At 53.7% G+C, this 19,417-nt stretch overlaps 7 protein-coding genes across 7 annotated transcripts; 2 read left to right on the forward strand and 5 right to left on the reverse strand.

Annotated features, from left to right (window-relative positions):
* Nucleotides 1–739: 739 nt before the first annotated feature.
* Nucleotides 740–1,186, reverse strand: GUITHDRAFT_66612 (hypothetical protein; the record flags this gene model as incomplete). The annotated part of the gene is made up of 1 exon (XM_005837654.1): nucleotides 740–1,186. A coding segment is annotated over one exon (447 nt), but the record flags the coding sequence as incomplete, so codon positions are not given.
* Nucleotides 1,187–2,218: 1,032 nt separating this feature from the next.
* On the reverse strand, nucleotides 2,219–2,863 carry GUITHDRAFT_66398 (hypothetical protein; the record flags this gene model as incomplete). The annotated part of the gene is made up of 1 exon (XM_005837655.1): nucleotides 2,219–2,863. A coding segment is annotated over one exon (645 nt), but the record flags the coding sequence as incomplete, so codon positions are not given.
* A 1,274-nt stretch (nucleotides 2,864–4,137) lies between these two features.
* On the reverse strand, nucleotides 4,138–5,948 carry GUITHDRAFT_161701 (hypothetical protein). The gene is made up of 4 exons (XM_005837656.1): nucleotides 5,867–5,948; nucleotides 5,381–5,453; nucleotides 5,212–5,307; nucleotides 4,138–5,162 (listed from the first exon to the last, which is right to left on the reverse strand). Exons 3-4 carry the CDS (start codon nucleotides 5,279–5,281, stop codon nucleotides 4,210–4,212), a joined length of 1,023 nt encoding a protein of 340 aa, XP_005837713.1. The 5' UTR covers nucleotides 5,282–5,307; nucleotides 5,381–5,453; nucleotides 5,867–5,948; the 3' UTR covers nucleotides 4,138–4,209.
* Nucleotides 5,949–6,900: 952 nt separating this feature from the next.
* On the forward strand, nucleotides 6,901–8,365 carry GUITHDRAFT_103325 (hypothetical protein; the record flags this gene model as incomplete). The annotated part of the gene is made up of 10 exons (XM_005837657.1): nucleotides 6,901–7,147; nucleotides 7,204–7,313; nucleotides 7,369–7,497; nucleotides 7,545–7,601; nucleotides 7,662–7,711; nucleotides 7,838–7,877; nucleotides 7,921–8,004; nucleotides 8,050–8,109; nucleotides 8,158–8,236; nucleotides 8,292–8,365. The coding sequence occupies 10 exons, from the start codon at nucleotides 6,901–6,903 to the stop codon at nucleotides 8,363–8,365; spliced, it is 930 nt and encodes a 309-aa protein (XP_005837714.1).
* Nucleotides 8,366–8,438: 73 nt separating this feature from the next.
* On the reverse strand, nucleotides 8,439–9,625 carry GUITHDRAFT_151063 (hypothetical protein; the record flags this gene model as incomplete). The annotated part of the gene is made up of 7 exons (XM_005837658.1): nucleotides 8,439–8,535; nucleotides 8,568–8,792; nucleotides 8,847–9,152; nucleotides 9,199–9,257; nucleotides 9,306–9,410; nucleotides 9,453–9,526; nucleotides 9,574–9,625. 7 exons carry the CDS (start codon nucleotides 9,623–9,625, stop codon nucleotides 8,439–8,441), a joined length of 918 nt encoding a protein of 305 aa, XP_005837715.1.
* A 2,195-nt stretch (nucleotides 9,626–11,820) lies between these two features.
* Nucleotides 11,821–16,098, forward strand: GUITHDRAFT_161702 (hypothetical protein). Its single transcript, XM_005837659.1, has 17 exons — nucleotides 11,821–12,130; nucleotides 12,185–12,391; nucleotides 12,662–12,748; nucleotides 12,802–12,897; nucleotides 12,946–12,981; nucleotides 13,042–13,170; nucleotides 13,217–13,297; nucleotides 13,346–13,387; nucleotides 13,438–13,513; nucleotides 13,561–13,633; nucleotides 13,706–13,855; nucleotides 13,910–13,973; nucleotides 14,029–14,197; nucleotides 14,250–14,515; nucleotides 14,563–15,364; nucleotides 15,429–15,475; nucleotides 15,527–16,098. Exons 1-17 carry the CDS (start codon nucleotides 12,017–12,019, stop codon nucleotides 15,920–15,922), a joined length of 2,835 nt encoding a protein of 944 aa, XP_005837716.1. The 5' UTR covers nucleotides 11,821–12,016; the 3' UTR covers nucleotides 15,923–16,098.
* A 116-nt stretch (nucleotides 16,099–16,214) lies between these two features.
* GUITHDRAFT_134866 (hypothetical protein) lies at nucleotides 16,215–18,565 on the reverse strand (the record flags this gene model as incomplete). Its single annotated transcript, XM_005837660.1, has 10 exons — nucleotides 16,215–16,349; nucleotides 16,392–16,695; nucleotides 16,744–16,953; nucleotides 17,039–17,235; nucleotides 17,361–17,420; nucleotides 17,515–17,576; nucleotides 17,628–17,714; nucleotides 17,938–18,007; nucleotides 18,204–18,311; nucleotides 18,518–18,565. 10 exons carry the CDS (start codon nucleotides 18,563–18,565, stop codon nucleotides 16,215–16,217), a joined length of 1,281 nt encoding a protein of 426 aa, XP_005837717.1.
* Between the last annotated feature and the right edge of the window lie 852 nt (nucleotides 18,566–19,417).

The following is a 19,417-nucleotide window of genomic DNA, read 5'->3' on the forward strand; positions in this document are numbered from 1 at the left end:
ACAACATAAGCTTGATGCCTGCAACTTCTTTGATCTTCTGCGCGGCCTCCTCGCTCTCCATCCCCAACAGGGCGAATGCATGCTGTCCAGCCTCTTGCACCGACGTGTCGTTCCTGTGCGTCTGCAGGGCCTGGTTGATCACCTCAATGCCACCGGCCTTGATGATCCTTTTCACGACATCGTCGCCAAACATGCCCAGTTGACCCAAAGAAGAGCATCCTTCACGCTGGATAGTCAGGTCGCCTCTGTAAAGCCGCATAGCCGTCACGAGCGCCTCGACGCCGTTGGCTTTCATCATCCTCTCCACAAGCTTCTTGCTGTTGTGCGACAAGGCAAAGGAGATGTGGCATCCCAACTCCTGGATCCTTGGGCTCTGCTTGTAGTTACCCATTACTGAGGCGTAGAGCTCTATTCCTCCTCCATCAGCCATGTGTTCTGCCAGATCTCCACGTGCGGCTGCGAAAATACCCAAAGCAGCGAATCCCATCTCCTGAACTTTGACGATCTCCGGAAACTTTCGCATGCTGGTCAAGACAACATCAACAGCTTTGGTTTCCACGAGCTTCGTCCTGCACTCCCCATTCGCCTTCGCGATCAAAGTGATACACTGACATCCCAGCTCGTGAACCTCGGGAGTGTTTGTCAAGTCTTTTCTCATGCTGTCCAGAAGCGTCTGCAGGGCCGTCGTCATCGCAATCTTAACAGCAAACTCTGGATTCTGTTGCGCAACATAAGTCAGAACGCGGCACCCCATCTCCTGAACAAGCGCATGGTCCTTGTGCTTTTGCAATGCAACCGTAGCAGCTTCGAGGCCTCCTTGTTTTCCAACCCTTGTTGCAAGCTCGACACTCATGCTTGCAAGGCCGCTCAAAGCATGGCAGCCAGACCGCTGTGCCATAGCATTCGACTCTGTCTTCTTCATTCCTTTGATGATTAGCTCGACACCGCCAGCCTTCAGAATCTGTTTAGCAGCAGCTTCACTGTGAGTGGCGATCATGTTCATGAAGTGAAAGCCTCCTTCCTGCACGCCTGGCACTCCGCTGTGCTTTGTGAGAAGGGAGAAAACAACTTCGATCCCTCCAGCCTGCATCACCCGCTCCAGGTTGGGTGGATGCTGCACAAGACAATTTGCCACCGCGACACATCCAAACTCATATACTTGGGTAACTGGGTAGTTCTTCCTCATCATGGCAATTATCTGTTCCAGGCCTCCAAGTTTACCGATGGTGAGCGCATGCTCCTTACCATGTTGAACAATGGCTGCGAGTGCCTTGGCGCCTTGCTCCTGGATGAAGTCTGTATCCGGGTTTCGCTTCATGCCTTCCAGGATTGCTTCTATTGAACGCTTGCCCAACCTGTCAGTAAGATTTTTGCTGCTTTGACATATGTAAGAGAGTGAAACGATCCCAAGCTTCTGAATATGTGTGTGTTCCTTGTGGTACCCCATCACAGATAAAAGAGCTTCCCCGGCCCCTGCCTTTCCCATCCTCTCCGCATATTCTAATTTTGCGGCACAAATGTAGGAAAGGATGGAAACTGCCCAAATCTCCTGATCTGTCAGCCCTTTGATGCACTTCATTCCAGCTACTACAGCTTCGATTCCGCCAAGTTCAGCCACCTTCGCTGCATTTTCTACACTGGACTCGCAGATCAGGTGCAAAGTTTGGAAGCAGATTTGCACTGTCATCTTATCGCCTGAGTGCTGTTTCATTGCTGCAGTCAGCACCTCAACACAACCGGCCTTCACCAGCTTGTTCACTTGTTGTATAAAGTGCCCGATGCAGTTCCCAAGCATTGCAGCGCATACCTCCTGCAGCTTTCCATTCTTTGGAAGTTTCTTCATCGCAGCAATGGCTTTTTCGTATCCTTTGCTGTTAATAATCTCTTTCGCTGTGTCACGGCTCAACATCGAGAGCACGGCCATGAGCTGAAATGCTCTTTCGAGCAAGTCGACATCCTCTTTGTGCTTGTCAATTGCAGCCAGGACCTTGTCCAACACCCCCATCTTACCGATTTTGTTTGCCATTTCTGAATTTTCGTTTGCCATCTCCGAAAAAGCATAACAGCATGCAGTAACAAACTGCGAATTACCAAACTGCTCTGACATGATCTTCAACATTTGCTTCACATCGTTCGCTTTCTTTGCACTTTCAACCGCAGGTATGGTTGAGACTTTCGCTCCATCATCTTGGGCCGGCATGTGATTGGGCAGATGCTTTCTGGCATCCTCAGCATTCCGCACAACTTTGGCAGCAGTCTCATCCAGCTTGACACCTGTTACCATCGTGCACACTACGCACTCAGCACTTGGTCGCAAGACAGGGTCGTCTCGCAAACAAGCTAGAACCACTGGAGTATCTTCCTTGTCCAAGCAGTGCTTGTCCAGATCCTTTTGAAGGTCATGCACAGTCTTTGGATCACGCAAAGTAAAGATCAGTGCGGAGATCAATCCCATCGAGAATATATCAGTAGCCGTCGAGGTCTCCATGACGTTCTCGAGCTGCTCCGGCGCTCTCCAGCAAAGCATTTTCTTCTCCTCTTCCGACATTTCAGATTGCGGTACCAGCATTGAGAACCTGGTAAGGTTGAAATTCCTGAACTTGAGAATGCCTTCAGCGTCTGCAACGATGTTCATCGGGTTGATCCTTCCATGAATCAAAAAGCGCGAGTGGAGATGTGCCAGTCCCTCGAACAACGTGATGACTATTTGTCTTCTGCGTTCAGCGTCTTGTAACAAGCCCATCCTGATGGAATCATCAAGGGTTACGAGGCACTCCTCCGTCAGGAACACACACGCGATCTTTCCTTTTCCCTCCTCCTCAATGTAGGCACCAAAGACACTTGAAAGTGAAGGATGCCCCATACGGTAATGAAGACAAGCCTCGACCTTCACCGCATGTCTCAGATCTTCATCATCATCGCCGTGAAATCGCCTCACAGTGACCCGCATCCCCTTCTTGTACACCCCAGAGGTGACAGTCCACCTGGCCTCGGGCATGTGTCGCTGAGCTGGGGACTCAACGAGGTGCTTCAAGTTGATCTTCCACTCATTCTTCATGTTGTCAATGGCAAAATGTTCCGACTTCATCGGTATCTTTATGTTCAAGCTGGAGTAGAGAATGGTCGGATTTGATCCAGGCATCATATGATCAATGGTGCTGTGCAGCATGACCCTTGCAGCATCAACCTCGCTCTTCATCTTCAGCTTCAAAATCTCCTTGGCTTCAGCCGAGAGATTGGGAAACGATTGTGATCTAGCGACGTACAAAGACCGCACACCTCTCAAGAAAAGGAGCATCGGCTTCAGAATATGAACCAGATTTGGGCCATCTGGGTTCTTGGCCAAAGCGTTGGCGTAACCAGTCACCAGCAGGGTAGCGAGCTGCCGAGCTTCATCAACGAACTTGTCAAATTCTGGTTCTGGGTGTTTGGAGGACTTCTTGTGCTCGTGGAGGAGACTGAGGGTTTCGTTGATCTCCGATGCTACTACCTCGAACTCGCTCATTGCGCGACGATGGGATGGCGGGAAATTTGCGAGGGGAGCTCCTAGGGATTGTTGAGGGTGGGGGTTGAGAGCCAACATAGTGATTCTGGAAAAAGGGGGGTATATTTGTGGGAAAGTGTATGGTGGGGTGAATGTGATAGGGGGTGAGTAACATTCGGAAAGCGAGGGTCCCTGGCCGAAAAAGGGTCATTTTTCGCGATCAACACCAGGGGTCACAAGTAGTAGTATCAAAGTACCCCATGTGGTATGCTCGAGAAAGGGGGTAGGTGGTAGTTCTTGGCAGAGAGATTGGCGGGAAAACAGCGGAGGGAGTGGCGGCCGGGCTCCAGTTGCAGCCGTGTGAAGGTTGTCAGTGACTCCGATCCGGGGCCGGACGCTCGGCCGAGTCACGCGGCTCCGATCCCGGCCCGGGCAGGCCCGGGACCCACAGTCCGGGCGATCATCCCCCGGCGGGTGAGCCTACTACCGTACGCGGCCCGCCGGCCCACGGTGACCGTGCCAACCGTTGAACTACCGGCGTACTGAGGCCAGCAGACTCGAGGCCCTAGTACTGAGCCGTGACCGTGACCGTCATCATGGCATCGAACCGTGTCGGACGGGGCGGCCCGGCCCGCCACGAGAGTAGGGTCAGGCAACGATAGAACACTTTTAATGCACACATGTCAATTAATAGCCAATGCCGCGCTGACCGAAAAGAAAGATTCTCATCTGGACCTCTCAGCTGCTGAGGCTGAAGCTCTCGGAACCCCCGGACACTCTTCGAATGGAGTCAGCACAGGAGGTTGAATATCTGATGCCTCCTCCCTGCTCCGTTCATCAGTCCCCGATACAGCCTCCGAGCCCGCTCCGGATGGTCTCAGAATTGCAGCAAGCCCCGAGCTATCCAGCCGAGCAGGTGGAGCTGCCTGCCTCAACCCGACCAACCGAGCAAGGTCTGACACAGTCTCCGACAGCACTTCTCCCGTTTGCAGCGCCGCAGCAGGTGTTGCTTCCCCGCCATGCGAGGCTGCATCGCCGCCTTCATTCGATGGATGAGCATCGCCCTCTTCGTCCTGCCCCCTCCCGGAGTTGGTCAGGCTCTCAGGAAGAGATGGAGCGTCGCTTCCTTGCCGCATGCTTCTTGGCTGAGGAGTAGAGGAGGAGGAACCCATGCGCAGGCTAGACCGATGTGCACTTCCAGTGATGGCAGAGGTGCTATGAATGTCGGTCTGCGCCTGAAACTGTTGCGCAATGCCATGCAGGTCCATGGCAGGTAGAGGCCACCGGATGCCGAGACGTCGCAGGTACTCTGCGCTCACTGGAATCTGGGTACCGTCCGACTTGACGAGCACAGGATAGAACCTGACGTTGCCGCTCGCGTCAGTCTCAGTCAGGGGCTCGTCTCCCAGCAACGTGTCCTCCATGGCACCACTCTGCTGGCTCCCCTCCTCAGGCAGATCGTCGACGCCAGGATCGACATCTCCGGAGGCCGCCATGCGCGCCCCAGCCTCGATGTGCGAGGAGAGGGCAGGATCGGACGAGCCTTGCACAAGATCGTTGATCTCGCTTCGCGGGCTGTGATAGATCTTCATCCCTGCAAGCGCGTATGTGGGCCCTTCCCCCTTGCTTGGAGTCAAGTCGCTTTCTGTTGTTTCTTCATGCCATTCTTCTTCATCATCTGAAAGATCGACAGTCAATGTGAGAGAGTGAAATGAATCCTTCTCCACCTGCTGCTTTCGAAATCCGAGGCTTCTTGGCTGGTGACTCCAGATTTATCCTTGTTTGTACTTCAGCCATTTGTTTCTCATCTCCTTAGGGAAGAGCTGCATGTGAAGTTCAAAAGCATCCACACAATGATATACAACAGGTTTAGATTGGTGTTATCATCGTGTTTACCAGATTTTGGCATGATTCTCCAGACTTCAGTCACCACTCATCCTCTTTCATTCTCCTTGTCCGAATACGCCTTCTTTGTTAAACAAAAGTGAGTTGAATGTGTTTTGACAAGGATTCACATTCATCGACAGCCATGATTTAAGAAATCTGATGCAATGCTCACAATGTCAACATATGCATCGAAACGGAATAGTTCGATCTCCTCTCAATACCATGACACGATCGCAAGGCAATCATGCGGACAAACAGCTCTGATTCTTGAACATCACTTGAGTTCTACACAGCTTCCCAGCATGCACGTGATCAACGATTTGTCGACCCCTTTCATGACTCCCTTCATGACACCATCACGGGCTCCTCCCCACTGGACATCGCAAGATCCCACAACGAGAGTCCTCCCGAGAGATTCACCCTCTCCTCTCTCCCGCAACATCTCACGGCATGCAAGGAAAACCTCGCACAGGCACTTGATACAGCAATACGAACCTCCTCCTATGCTCTGATGGACAGGGGGCCTCCTCCTGCGCGCCGACAGGGATCCTCCTCCCCCTCTCCACGGCAATGCTGGCGCGCTCCAACTTCCTCCGCACGTGAAGACGAGTGGCCCAATAGCCCCATACACTCTCCCGCCGGATGATACCCGGTGGAAATTAATAAATCCACTCAAAATTAGACGGGCCGGATTGGGTGCGGAGTGTGCAGTCATGGGCTGCTGCCTTTTTTCAGTTTGTAATAAAGAAGCTGAGGCAAGCTTGATCGATCTCGAATCCAGAAGGAGCGAGCATGATGGATGCCAGAGCGATCGTCGTGACAGGTGTCTCTAAAGAGGAGGAGGAGGAGGAGAAGGAGGAGGAGGAGGAAGGAAGGAACGAAGGAAGGAAGAAAGGAAGAAAGGAAGGAAGAGGAGAAAGGAAGGAAGAGGAGAAAAGAAAGGAGGGGAGAGAAGCTGAAGTATAAAAGAGGAGGGAATCGCTGGTGGGAGGGCAGGGCCTTTGTGACATCATGGCGCCCAGCCACTGCTCTGTAAAGTTTCTGACACGATTCACCGCAGTGTGCTTGATTGTCCCGCTCCTCGGCGAGTCGGCTGATCTGCCATCGATATCCCTGCCTAGATCATCGGGACGTTGGCTCTCGCAACGAGTTGCGGTGGTAGCATCCAGCGAACCAGTTGCAAACTCGCCCGGAACCTTCAGGGCTCTCGATGCTCCGCTGCGTTGCAGGCTGAGGGGTGGGAAGGAAGAGTCTCAGACCCCTAGCCTGCAGCTTCCTGTGCTTCGGAACCTCCTGGACTTCTCCACGTCTCTGACCAACGCAAGGTTTCGTTGCACCCGTTAAGGTTTTGGGTGGGGCATTGACGTTACTGCTAGCTCAGGGCGTCCGAATATCACCTACTCTCAGGAGAGGATGGAATGGCTGAAGGTGATGCTTTGAATTGCACGACGGCATGCCTACTCACATACCTCCTCCTCGTGCTCTATGTGTTGTTGCCCTCTGTGCGATGACTGGGGTGATAGGATGCGATGAAGGAGATGCTGGAAAACACGACAGACGTCTTCAAGACATCTGTGAAGCAGCTCGATCTCAATGAGAGCTCAGGTGTGTCATACTTGCATGATGATTCGAGCCCGGACGAGCATGGAAGCTGTAATGTATCGACCACGTTGATCGATCAAACAGAAGAGAACGTGGCGATGAAGGAAAGAGCGTTGGAGGTGATTACTGAGCGAGTGGACAACATGGATCTCGCGCTCGGGCTGAACAACCTCGGTGAAGAGGAGGAGGAGGAGGAGGTGGTGGTGGTGAACTGCTGATCAACGTGGCAGGCGGGTTCCAACCACTGGTGGATTGTCTCAAGAGCAACCACAGCGGGGTCCGATGGCGGGCAGCAGATGCGATAGCCGTCTCCGTCCAGAACTATCAGAACATGCAGCAGGTCTGAAAGTTGACACTCTCGTGTTGAGACGACGGTGTTGATACGAGGAGGGAAGATTGCAGTGGAGTACGGCGCTCTCAACCTGCTGACTCAGATGTACGCGAACCGAAGTGAAGAGTCCTCGACGAGATACAAGGCAAGGGCGAGAGGCTTTGGAGGGCTCCTGTGTCTCTTGTTTCTTATGGTGGGTTTCTCCTAAAGGCTCTCCATGCCCTCTCGGCTCTCATCAAGGGGAACTCAACGAGTGAACTCTGGTTTTTGTTCAACAACGGCCTTGCGATGCTGCGGGTTGACATACAGGCAAGTGGAGGCGATGGAGATTGAGGGTTTACGATGACCTGCGGACAGATAGGAGAGATTCGTATCAAGCGGAAAGCGACTTTCGTCATGTCTCAATTGTGATGCTCCAACTCACTTCTCCATCATTCTTTGATGGGTCAATCATCCTGTTTGCTTGTCTAGGATCCCTCTTATCCCTTGTCTTCCTGATTTCTGAAAGATAGTGACTGTTTTTCATTGATCAGACTCAAGTCCAACGCGATGCTGAGGCAAGCTGTTGTGCTGGTAATCATCAGGTCATTGCGAGTCTTCATGATGAGCATCGCAGGTGGAACGGGGAGACAAAGGAAAGGGAGTGCTCCCAGAGCTCGTCAACCTCCTCATACTTGGAGGAAACACGACAGACTCACAGGTCTTGTGGCCGATGATCGTGTCATGCTGGCTGATGAGCTACCAGGTCTTTGAATTTGCCACCTCTGCACTTCTTGCGCTGTCACAGGACCAGGACCAGGAGCAGGTTTAGACTACTTTGTGCGCTCTGACGAGCTGAAGAGCATGTCGACAGGCAAAGATGATGAGAGAAGAATTCCCTGGGCTTGTTAAAGTGCTCAAGGAGAGGCAGGACATGCTGCTGCGTGATGGAGGTGGGGGAGGAGCGAGGGAAAGTCACTTAGGTTGCCCTGACAGACATTTGAGCAGCAAAATCAGAAGACGAGGACTTGCAAGAACTGACTCAGCTCATCGACACATTGCAAGCCCCCCCCGCCAAATGACGTTTGAGGAGCGCAGAATGATCAGATACCTGAAAGAACAAGATTGTGCTCAATGGTTCAGCACGACCACAAGCTATCCCCTTCCTCCCTCTCTCGTCCCTTCTCCACGCTCCCTGTCGTCACAGCGATCTCTTCCTCTTCTCGAGCACTCTACTGAGCAGAGCCCTCTGCTGGAACCATGTACAGGGTGTCCGAAAGCCACGCGCCCGACGCCTTGTCCTGGCTGAACTGCCACCTCATGGTCACCTGGGCCTTACTGGGCTGGTCGGGGACGCTCTCGACAAACTCGGGAGGAACGCCGTTGATGAGCATCTGCTTGTAGGGAGCTCTTACTTTCACTTCCATGATCTCCACCTTGGCTCCCTCGTTGACGAAGGGGCCGCCCAGCGTCTTGATCTTGAAGTCATCGAAGTTGCCCAGGAGGATACTGCGAGGAGGGAGGTGGGTTCAGCGGGCGTCACAGGGCAGGTCAGGGCCTCACTTGTACTTGGTGTTCTTCATCTGGTTGAAGAAAGTCTCCTCCGGCAGGCTCTTGATCGGGTTGGTGGGCGAGGTGAACCTGAGGATCGTCTTCAATCCGTTGTCTGGAGCCGGGTCGTTGTTGTTCTTCAACGCTCCCATCAGCAGGGTGACCACGTCTGTGGTTGACAGCTTGGACGAGGGCTCGGCTCCCGCTGCTCCTTCCTGCCTACCGTCTGATACGAGGTCCACCTTCTCTCCTACTTTAGCCTGGGGCTGGCTAGCAGAGCTCCTTAGGCCAGGGAGGTTCTCGTTAGCGGCTCGCTGGCTGTGGGAACATCTAGTGAACAACGAGCCTGCAGGCGCATGTCGACCTGTCGAAGAGCCCTTGGATCCTGGCTGCCTCTCGACGCAGCTTCTCCAGCTCCTCCTCCTGCATCGACACGCTGACGACGCAGCAACAGCTCTGGCAGAGCTTTACCTCTGTGAGTGCTCCGGCGCGGCTGGTCGAGAGAGCCAACGTCACAGGCACGACGAGCGACTGGACGAACTTTCTTCTCCCGTTGTTGCCAGGGACTTGGGAGTGCTTGCAAGAGATCAGACTCGCGTTGCATCGCTCACCACTCACCATCCGTAAGCTCGTGAGTGATGACGCTGCTGTCCTGATCCCCGCAGTGCTGGGGCTGACGACGAATCCTGACCCTGGCAACCATGTCGGTGATCGAGCAAGGGATGGGTTACAGAGATACCTGTCTGGAAGAGGAAGGCTTGCAACGCTGTTACAGCCAAGAGGAAACGCATCTGTTCAGAAGCAACAAGGTCAACAGCAGGTATTCCTTAATCCTTTCTAGCATCCTTCAAGCATGGTTTCACAGGAGGATGAGAGGAAGAGAACACGGAGAGCTCATCAGGTGAACTCATTTCCTTCTCCCACAGCAAACTACAGCTATCTCTTCTTCTCCCGCCCTCGTCGCTCAGCTCGTTGCTGTTCTACAGCAAGATGAGGCAAGGCGCACTCGGCCGGGCCGAGCCGCGGGCCGGTCCGAATTTCCCGGCAGCGGCCCGGGCCCGGCGCACCGTCCGACGGTCCGTCGGCCCAGGCTGACTCCCCGGGCCCGCTGAGGAGCCGAGTCGACGTTCGGAGTTCCGACTCCGTCTCCGAGGGCTCGGACTGAGCCTCGGCGCGGAGAGCCAGAAGCCGGCAATGAGTTGCCGCAGTGACGCCTGGCGCTGCCGCGCCCCGGTTCCCGGGCCGCTGACGGCGCGGCCCGTCTGAATACCGGGCCGACGGAACTCCCGGCAGTTTCCAAGTTCACCCGGGGCCAGTGACCGGCGTACCCGTACGGGTAGTACGGTCCAAGTCCAAACGTCCAAGGATTGAGGCCCGACCGTATGATGCCCGGGCCAGACTCCGGCCGGGCGGTGCCCGGCGGGCCTCAGCTCAGTCAGCGGCTCGCCCGGCGCCTCCCGGACGGTCCGGACTCCGGGAGGCTCGGAGCCGGCCCAAGACTCAGGCTGCGTCTGTGAGCCCCGGGCCCGGCGGCCCCTGAGCCTCGACCTAACATCGAGCGGTTCATGTCAATTTTTTTTCACCCCACGGAATCAGTCAAACGTAAGTAAACCCCGTCACACCCCACCCACCAACTTCCGTCCTTCCAGCTCCGAAAACACAGCAGGGGGGGGGGGGGGTAGTATTGAACTTTGGGTCACATGACGAGATGTCAGCTTTCCAGGTAGAACTATTGGTAAGAAGCTTTTTCGCAAATATATTCTATGAGAATAGAACTCCGGGCCGCTGCCCATTGTATTTTTACTATTTTCTCACTCACTATGCCTTCTTGACCTCATGATCTGTAGTAAAGAAGACGGGTTCAATGTCAAAACTTGTACTACCCCTCACTGACCTAGACCCTCAGATTGCCTCATATCACCCACCCTTTTGACTTCACCGACTGAACACCTGTACAACTGTACCCCCATCTCACCCCTACCTTGGTCGTTTAGGGACGAGGTTACGACCCCAGGATATTCATTTTTTAAAATGAAACGATTGAGACTCTTTTTTACTACAAATCCGTGCAATATTACCACACGTGGACCTGCTGACGTCCACGAAAGAGGCGGGGGAGATATCTGAGGGTGAGGGTCCGAGATCACGGGTACTTGGATAGTAAAATTTGATGGTAGTCAGAGTCAAATGTATTGACGGGGTAGGGGTGGAAAAGAGTTGTAAATGACCCCACTCGGCACCTTCCCCCATCTCGTTTGACTATAGAGACCCCACCCTCACCCTTTCCATATCCTGCACCTCCCCTATCAAAATTAAAACTGGGAGGTGGTACGGGTGGTCAAGTGGTGATGCTGTTATCATTCCTATTCATAAATAAGGGTCAATTGGAAGCATTGTCCTGGTCAAAACAGGGTAGGGTAGGTCCATCACCCTTCAGACCCCAGTGTTTACCTTTTTCCTGCACTGGAAAGTACCCGTCCCACGGCTTCGGTTGGAGCCCTTTTTGGGCCTATAGTCAAAATTTGCTATATTCACTATAGACCCGCATGGAAGGATACCTACCCCTCCTCAATGGAACCAACCTCCAACCCCTACCGCAGTACCCGTTTAGAATGGGCACTTGGTAGGGGTACCTCAAGCTTCCCGCCACCTACCAATGCCTCCTGCTCTGATCGAGATGCCGGCGCATGCCGCATAGCGTCCTGACTCATAACCCCCTGCCCCACTATGCTCCAAACATCTTCTACCAGTTCCTCTCCTTTGATGCTGACGTAGAACGCTCGTGATAAACTTGTTGGAGGGTGTTGAAGCATTTTGTGCCTTGAGCTCGCTTTCAAACGCTTCTCGCCCCTTGTGTGCGTCTCAGATGGCCACGGGCCCTTCTGTGTCTCCCCCCTGTTGCTGTTCCCTCATGTTTGATTTGAAACTGTTGTGTTTGCTACCATGCAATCGCTTCGAGCTAGACACACTGATTTGCCCCATGAACAGGACTGAATTGAAAGTTTTCTTGGAATCCTTGCCCGCCTTCTGGACCTCCGAATCAAAAGCACAACTGGGATTTTTTTTGATTTGTTGGTCATATCCTACATATATATGCGCTTGATCTTGATCGTCGAAGCAAGCATAAACTGAGCTGAAGCTTTTGCGGGACACGAGAAACACAAGGCTTACTGCTGGCCAACATGTCCCGTGAGGAGCAGTTGATCCTTGCTCAGATAAAACGGTTTGAGGAGAAAGAGAAGCAGAAGGAGCAGAAGCTTGCCAAGGCTCTGGAGAAGAAACGGCAGAAAGAGCAGGTGAGGATGGTTGTGTGCCCAGGTGCTTGCTGCTTTGTTCACCTGCGGTGGCAGGAGAGACCGGCATGGATCGAGAAGATGCAGGACGATCTGCCCGACGCTATCGAGTTCAGGCCGACTGAAGAAGAATTCGCCGACCCCCTTGCATACATCAGGTCCATCGCTCCCATCGGCGCCAAATATGGCGGCTGCAAAATCATCCCACCCGACTCCTTCTGCCCTACCTTCTCCCCTAGCAGGGACACCATTCCCACAACGCATGTGAGACTATTTGTTTGCGAAATTTGAGGTGAAGGTCGTGCATTGCTTGTGACTTGAACTATCTCTAGCAACATGTGCTGCATCGAGTGGAGGACTTCGATGCAGGAGGGGTGGCGTTTCATACATCGCATAAGAAGTACTATCGCCATTATTCATACGATGAGTATGGAACAACATTCCGTTACCGATCAAAACCTGACATGCTTTTGTTTCTTCGAAAGATACAAGAAGTTAGGCGAGAAACGTTTCAAAGGCTATTTTGGTGAAAAGGACAAGGCAGACGAGAGAACAGTAGAACGTGAATTCTGGTATACAATGTCAACTGCAAGCAATTTCACGGTTCAGTATGCCAATGACGTGAGTGATGATTGCGATGTATTGACCCGCTATCAGCTGATGTTGAAATCAAGGTCGAGGGATCCGCTTGCGGAAATGATTTCGGTGAATGGAGCTTGAACAGGCTTCCCAAAGGCGAAGAGTCAATCTTGGGACTGTTTGATGATAATGTACGAGCTTCGATCTGTCCCAGGCTTCTCATCTTATCATGGCTGCAGATTCCGGGAGTTAACACGCCTATGATGTACGTGGGGGTATGTAAAACTTCTGATTCGATTTTGGTGGCTTGTTGTCAACTCACTTGCACACATCAGATACTGTTTGCCCATTTCTGTTGGCACTACGAGGACAACGCACTTTACAGCATCAACTATATGCACGAAGGTAGCCCAAAGACGTGGTACGTGGTCCCGGGACATTGTGCCGCAGCGTTGGAAACAGCGGTAATTCAGCTTGTTGGTGTTGGGACCACTGATAGGGCCTGTGAAGGTCAAGGACACGTTCAAGAGTCATCCTGATAAGAATCATCCCTTGATGAAAGAAGGAGAACACATGCTGATGCGGAAAACGGTGACGCTTGAGGAGGGCCGGGGTTGATCCATGTGACATGCCTCAAAGGTGATGATATCTCCCTCATTACTCAAGAGCCGAGGCGTACCGGTGATTCTTTTTTCGACCCGCGACTTGTGGTGACTTAACTCTTCATCCAGGTCTTCCGCTGCACGCAGAGGCCAAGAGAATTTGTCATAACGTTTCCTCGCGGCTATCACGCCGGGTTCAACCATGGTATGAACTCCGTAGATGAAGATTTCAGTCCTCACCCTTGAGCCCAGGCTTTCACAAAGGGGAGGCTGTGAACTTTGCTCTCCCTAGCTGGATCCCCTACGGCCTTGTCTCGCTCAGTCGGTATCGAGCAAGTGGAAGCATGTCTGTCTGCAGATCGCAAGTGTAGTCCGGTCTGACACTCGCCTCGTTCAGGTCGTGTCTTGACATCGAGAAGATTATCATCCATGCGGGCATCAACTTTGCCAACCAAAGGATGCTCAGGAAGCTCAAGGTGGAGAACGATGGCTACGATCGCCGGATCACGAATGCAGCCAGCTACACCCATGACTCGCTCATCTGGACGTGAGTCTACAGGATCTCAGACGACTGACAAGTGACCTCCTTGTCCTCCCGCAGGTTCAGAGCCCTCGCTGCCTGGCAAACGAAGCTGATCAAGTGGGCATCCCGGCAAGGACTTGAGGTGTGACAATCTTGCCATTTGGTAGACGATCGAATGGATCTAATTGTGGATGCAGATCTCATACATGCACAAGTGCGACGTCGATCCGTATGACCGGCAGCTGTGCTACGCCTGCAACCACATCCTCCACATGGCATATGTAGAGCATGTGGACAACAAAGACATCGAGCTGCGAGCTTGTCCTGAGCACGCTGCATTCCTTGGACGTGGCAAGTTAGCATTAAGTGAGGATGTTGGATTTGCTCCCTTGTAATGCTCCCTGACTGCTTGTTCAAGGGATTCGATACAGCAACGAGGTACTGCAGAAAGCCATCGCAGACATTCTGGACAAGGAGATCGTCGAAGGAGGCATCAAAGGGCTGCAAGTAGACGACGAGGCGGGAGGGGAGGACCTTGACACGCTGGACGAGACTCACGATGTGATCGGACTGGTTGGAGACAACCTTGGACAATTCTCCATCTCCTTTGGAAACAAAAGCAAGAAATCCAAGAAGGTCCCTAAGTCACCCTTGTATGCTGTGGACTCTTTCCCGAGTCTCAAGGTGAGGACGTGGCAGTTGGTTGTTGCTGGTTGTGACAAGGTTGGCAGGCGCTTCTCAAGCCTCGTGGCAATCGCGCGCTGATCGCATTCAGGAAGCATCTCCTTCACAAGAAACCGCACTTGAAGCGCTTCGTCCCTGCTCTTGCTCAGCTGGAGTGCAGCGAACCGGATGGAGCTTGCCTTGCCATCCGAGTGGCAGAAGCAGAAGCAAGAAGCTGGATCAGAGCGAGGGAGGACGTGCCAGAAGATGACAACAACAAGTGGGAAGCGATGGTTGTGGTCGACGAAACCTCATACCATCTTGGGAACTTTCATTCCAAGGAGGATGCAACATCTGCATGGACGTACGCCTTCCGTCGTGTCGTGGAGCCTGGAGGCGACAAGAACTTGTCGTGCCCGTTCGAGAGGCTCCAGGCCGTTTGCGATGACATCGCGGAAGCGATCGCATCCAGCAGGAGCGGCGGCTCAGCGCCTGAGGGGAAAGCAAGTGAGAGCGAGAAGTTTATCGAGCCAGGTGAGCTGTCCCTGGCGAAGAGGCTCCTGCTTGGAGAGGAGCAGGACTTCCTTGCTGCCAAGTACCCGCTGAGGTCGGAGGAGGAGGACTCGATCGCCAATACTCCCTGCATCTCTCGGACCAGCAGCGTCAGGAGCACCCATGGGATGGGCTCTGACGTGGACATGTCTGCGGATGGAGAGCAGAAGAAGGAGGAGGTGGGATGGAAAACTCCCCCGATGGACTCGGGCAGAGAAGATAAGGCGCAGGCGTCTCCTTCGTCTGTAGAGGAGTCGGCGGAGAACCTGCTGAGGGACAAGGGCAAGAGGCAACGAGACTACGAGACGTCGATTGAAGGTGGGTGCAGTCAAGGTGGTGAAGGGAAGGGGAGCGATTGACATCCTGACGCGTCTCCTCGCAGTTGCAAACGCCACAAAGAGGTTTGCGGGGACGAGGTGGAGATGCACTGTAAGAAAGAGGAGAGGGCGTGACTGTGTCGTCTTACCCTGTGTGTGGCAGTTGATCACTGATGACGGAAAGGGCTCGCTGAAGCTCAGGATCAGGCCCAAGGCAGCCAGGAAGGAGGGGCTGAGAGCAGACTGCCAAGGAGAAGGGCCGATGAGCGTCGAGGTCAACGAGAACGTCTCCACTCAGACGAGCATGCCGAGCAGGAAGCCCGACTTGAGCTCGGACGACGACCTGCCTCTAGCTCATGCGCTTCCGACCAAGAGGAGTGACGGGGCCCTGATGAGCAGGGAGGCATGCGAGGAGAAGAAGGGGACGATGAGGATGGAGGGGTCGAAGAAGTCTCCCGCGTCCCTCTTCGACTCGGATGACGACTTGCCTCTCTCCGTCAAGAAGTCCGCGTTCGACTCCGACGATGACCTCCCACTCACTGTCGCTGTCAAGAAGTGAAGAGGAGGAGGAATTGAAGAGGAGGAGGAGCAGCGGCAGCAGCCGCTGGTTTTGAAGGGGGCCTGCATTGTACATATGGGTTGTGAATATTTTTCTTAATTTTGGTCAATCAACCATTAACAGGAGTGATCTTTGAAAGACTTTAAATTGAAAATGAATAAGAAATCAAGAAATGGAAGATTGTCTTTTCCCCGCCTCCTCGCTGCTCCCTTCACTCTCCTCTCCATCCTTCTCCTCCCTTCCCAGTCCGCCTGCTCTCGCTCTGATTCTTCCCCCGGGCTCTCTCGCTCACTCAGCGACCCTTGTCTCCTTGCTCCTTCCCAGCTCCCTCTCCTCTCCTCATCGCTCTCTCGTAGCTCCTCATCAGGTGGCTAGACAGCATGTCTGCAGCAAACACAATCCTCCCCATCGTCAGCGGCACCTCCTCCTGCGTCGAGATCAGTTCGGGTCTCACCATCGCTCACATCACCTTCACCCATCTTCCTTCCTCGTCCAGGAACCACAGCAGCCTTCCTGCTGGATAGAGCTTGTCGTTGACCATGCTCGCTTCTATTGCCTTCAGGTAGCTCTTCCTCCACATCTCGTCCACCTCTCCCTCCGCTCTGTCCTTTTCGCCTCCTCCTCCTCCTCCTCCTCCTCCTCCTCCTCCTCCTCCTCCTCCTACCTCTAGCGGTAGCAGACTCTTCATGCGACGCATGCACATCCTTACGATCCTCTCGACCGCCTCCTCCTCCTCTGCCAGGAGACAAGCAGCATCGCACACGTCGCAGACGCTGCGAGGAGCGAGTGAGCTCGTCGCGCCCTCCAGCGCTGAGCCTCACCTGCCGAGGGAGAGGCGGCAGATGACGTCGTCTCGGAGGAGGATGGATGTGATGGACCCACGAACTCTCTCGCTCAGCTGCTCTGAGACCGAGCAGGGGGCAGCGAAGGCGAAGCAGCGGATCTGAGGGAAGAGCTGCTGCCATCGCGCCGTCAGGAGCGACGCTACTCCTCCTCCCATGCTGTGACCGACAAGCCTTAGCCCAAAGCCTCTGCAGCCCCTCGTTAGATCCTCTACCCCCCGCTCCCCCTCCCCCTCCCCCTCCCCCTCTGCATCCCTCTCTGCCACTTCCTCACCTCGCATCCGTCCTCAACTTCTCCTCAACAGTCTCGCGCAGCTTTGCGTCCATATTCACGGCGCTTTCCCACATACCCTGGTGCACAAGCGCGTTCTCGAGGCCGAGGAGACGAACGGGGGCGGAGGAGCAGCGAAGGTCGGCAAGCACGTCGGAGACGTCGCGAGTTCCTCTGATTGCCAGGACAAGGTTGCGAAACTGAATGAAGCAAAGGGGTTGAGAGACAGAAAAACAGGGAGAGAAGGCGGAGGAGGAGGAGGAGGAGGAGGAGGAGGAGGAGGACAGACAATGTCATTCCCTAGCACCAACAGCATCATCGTCACCTTCTTGTCCAACAAAAGGATAAAACAAGGCTCGTGCAGCTCCGCGCTCGTCCACTCCTCCTGTATTATACAAGTCTCGTCGAGCTCGAGATCCTGCAAGACAGCGTCCTGGTTGTTGCTGAGTTTGAGATGACAGACAGCAACAACATCACACTTTGTTTCTCTGCAGAAGTTTCTTGGCATCGACCTTGGAGTCTCCCATCACGATATCGTGAACTTGATCATAAGAATCGTGAGGCAGCAAACCCTCCTGACTTTTTCCCTCACCTCTCCCGTAACACAGCGATGCCAACCTCGCATATCTGCGCAGCTCCTCGATGTTGATGTCATCGTCGTCTTGCAGGCAGGGAGGGGCTGTGCAAACCAAAACATTATTGCTCTCGTCGAAAGGGACGCCATCCATCATCATCATCGAAATTATCGAAATCAACATCTTTTTATCAGGTTTATCCTCATCGTCGCCGTCATGATCATGATCAGCATTAGCATCACAATCGTTTGACTCTTCCTCCTCCTCGACCAAAACTTCCACAGCCACCAACACAATCTCCTTCTCCTCCGTGAATGGAGTTCTCACGTTCGTTATTCCTCTCCCGTTTCAGCTTGTTTAGGCATCCTTGACAACCGTAGTCGACTTCTTCGATGAACTGAACGATCGAAGTGTCAGGGATAGCCAACGAAGGAGGTGAGAGTAGAGAAGAATGAGAGAGAAGAGGCGAAAATCTGAGATGATCAGAGAGGTGAGATGAGCGATTGAGACTGAGACTCTCAGACAAGATTGCGGTCTCAAAACCACAGCAATCAGAATGGAGAACGCGTCACAAACGACAACATCGTTCCCACCTGCAGGCAGGCAACTCCAACCAATCCTTTGATCATCTGCCTCGTACTGACGTTCTTGATTTTGTGCTCCACTTGTGTCTTGTAGATGTTCATGATATGCTCCAACATCTTCGAGCAACGTCACATCATCTGTCTTCTCCCAAAATCGAGAAAGAGCAGCAAACTGAGCGAGTGACAGAGGGGAGGAGATGGTATCGCAGCGACCAGAGAGGAGCAGGCGGACAGAGTGGAGTGGGGAGAGGGAGAGGACAAAGTGAAAGAAGTTGAGCCAAGGGAAGGAGAAGAAGGAGAAGCAACAGCAAAGAGGATCTTACCCAGGCTCCATCTTTTCCTAGGATGATTTCATGTTGTTTCATCGACATCACATTCTTTATCACGTCGAAGAAATCGCTGCTCGCTCTCAAAGATCTCTCAGTAATGCTGCCTGCTGTACATGGCGTGACTTTTCATCCTTCTACGCCTCCCCCCCCCCTTCTCCCTCTCCCTCTCTTTCTCCTCCTCCCCCTCCTCCTTCTCTTTCTCCTCCTCCTTCACTTTCCATCTCCCTTCCTCCTCTGCTTCTCTTATCGCATTCCAGCTCCTGTAAATCTCTCACCAGCTGGTGTCAAGTTCAAGTTCGCCGTCTGTCTGATCCTTTCCAGCCACCGCATCCCTGTGAAAGCTGCGCTTTCCCCCTCCCCCTCCCCATTCCTATCCCCCTCCTCCCCTCTCCCTCTCTTGCCCCCGAAGACTTGTCCCGCGCTCCTGATCGCGTCGGAGCATCTCGAAGCCAACGGCTCTGCGTGAGGCCGGGCCCAGTCGAGCACGTTCTTTGCCACTTGCATCGCCGAGCTCCCCTCCAGCATGAAAGGAAAGGACATCCCGGCCTCCCGCACATGACCATTATCCTCTTCCATCTTCTCCTCTTCCTCCACTTGTCCCTCCCCCATCGCCCTCCCTGTTGAGGGCTCCATAGTTCGCAGGTCTCAAGGGAGGTTCTGATCTCAGCCCCTCCGATGCTCCGTCGAGTTCTTGTTGTAGCCGGACCCTCACATCAGCTGCTTCTGCGTTCCCTGCTAACATGGTCAGCATGAATGCGACTGGCAGTGCTCTCGGCTCCTCGTCGTTGCTTGATCCTCCTCGTTCCTCGTGTTCTGCTCCTTTCCATCCCTCATCTCATGCCGCCCTATTCCCCTCTCCCCTCTCCCCTCTCCCCTCTCCCCTCTCCCCTCTCC

This window comes from Guillardia theta (assembly GCF_000315625.1).
Source record: "Guillardia theta CCMP2712 unplaced genomic scaffold GUITHscaffold_13, whole genome shotgun sequence".
Lineage (NCBI taxonomy): Eukaryota > Cryptophyceae > Pyrenomonadales > Geminigeraceae > Guillardia > Guillardia theta.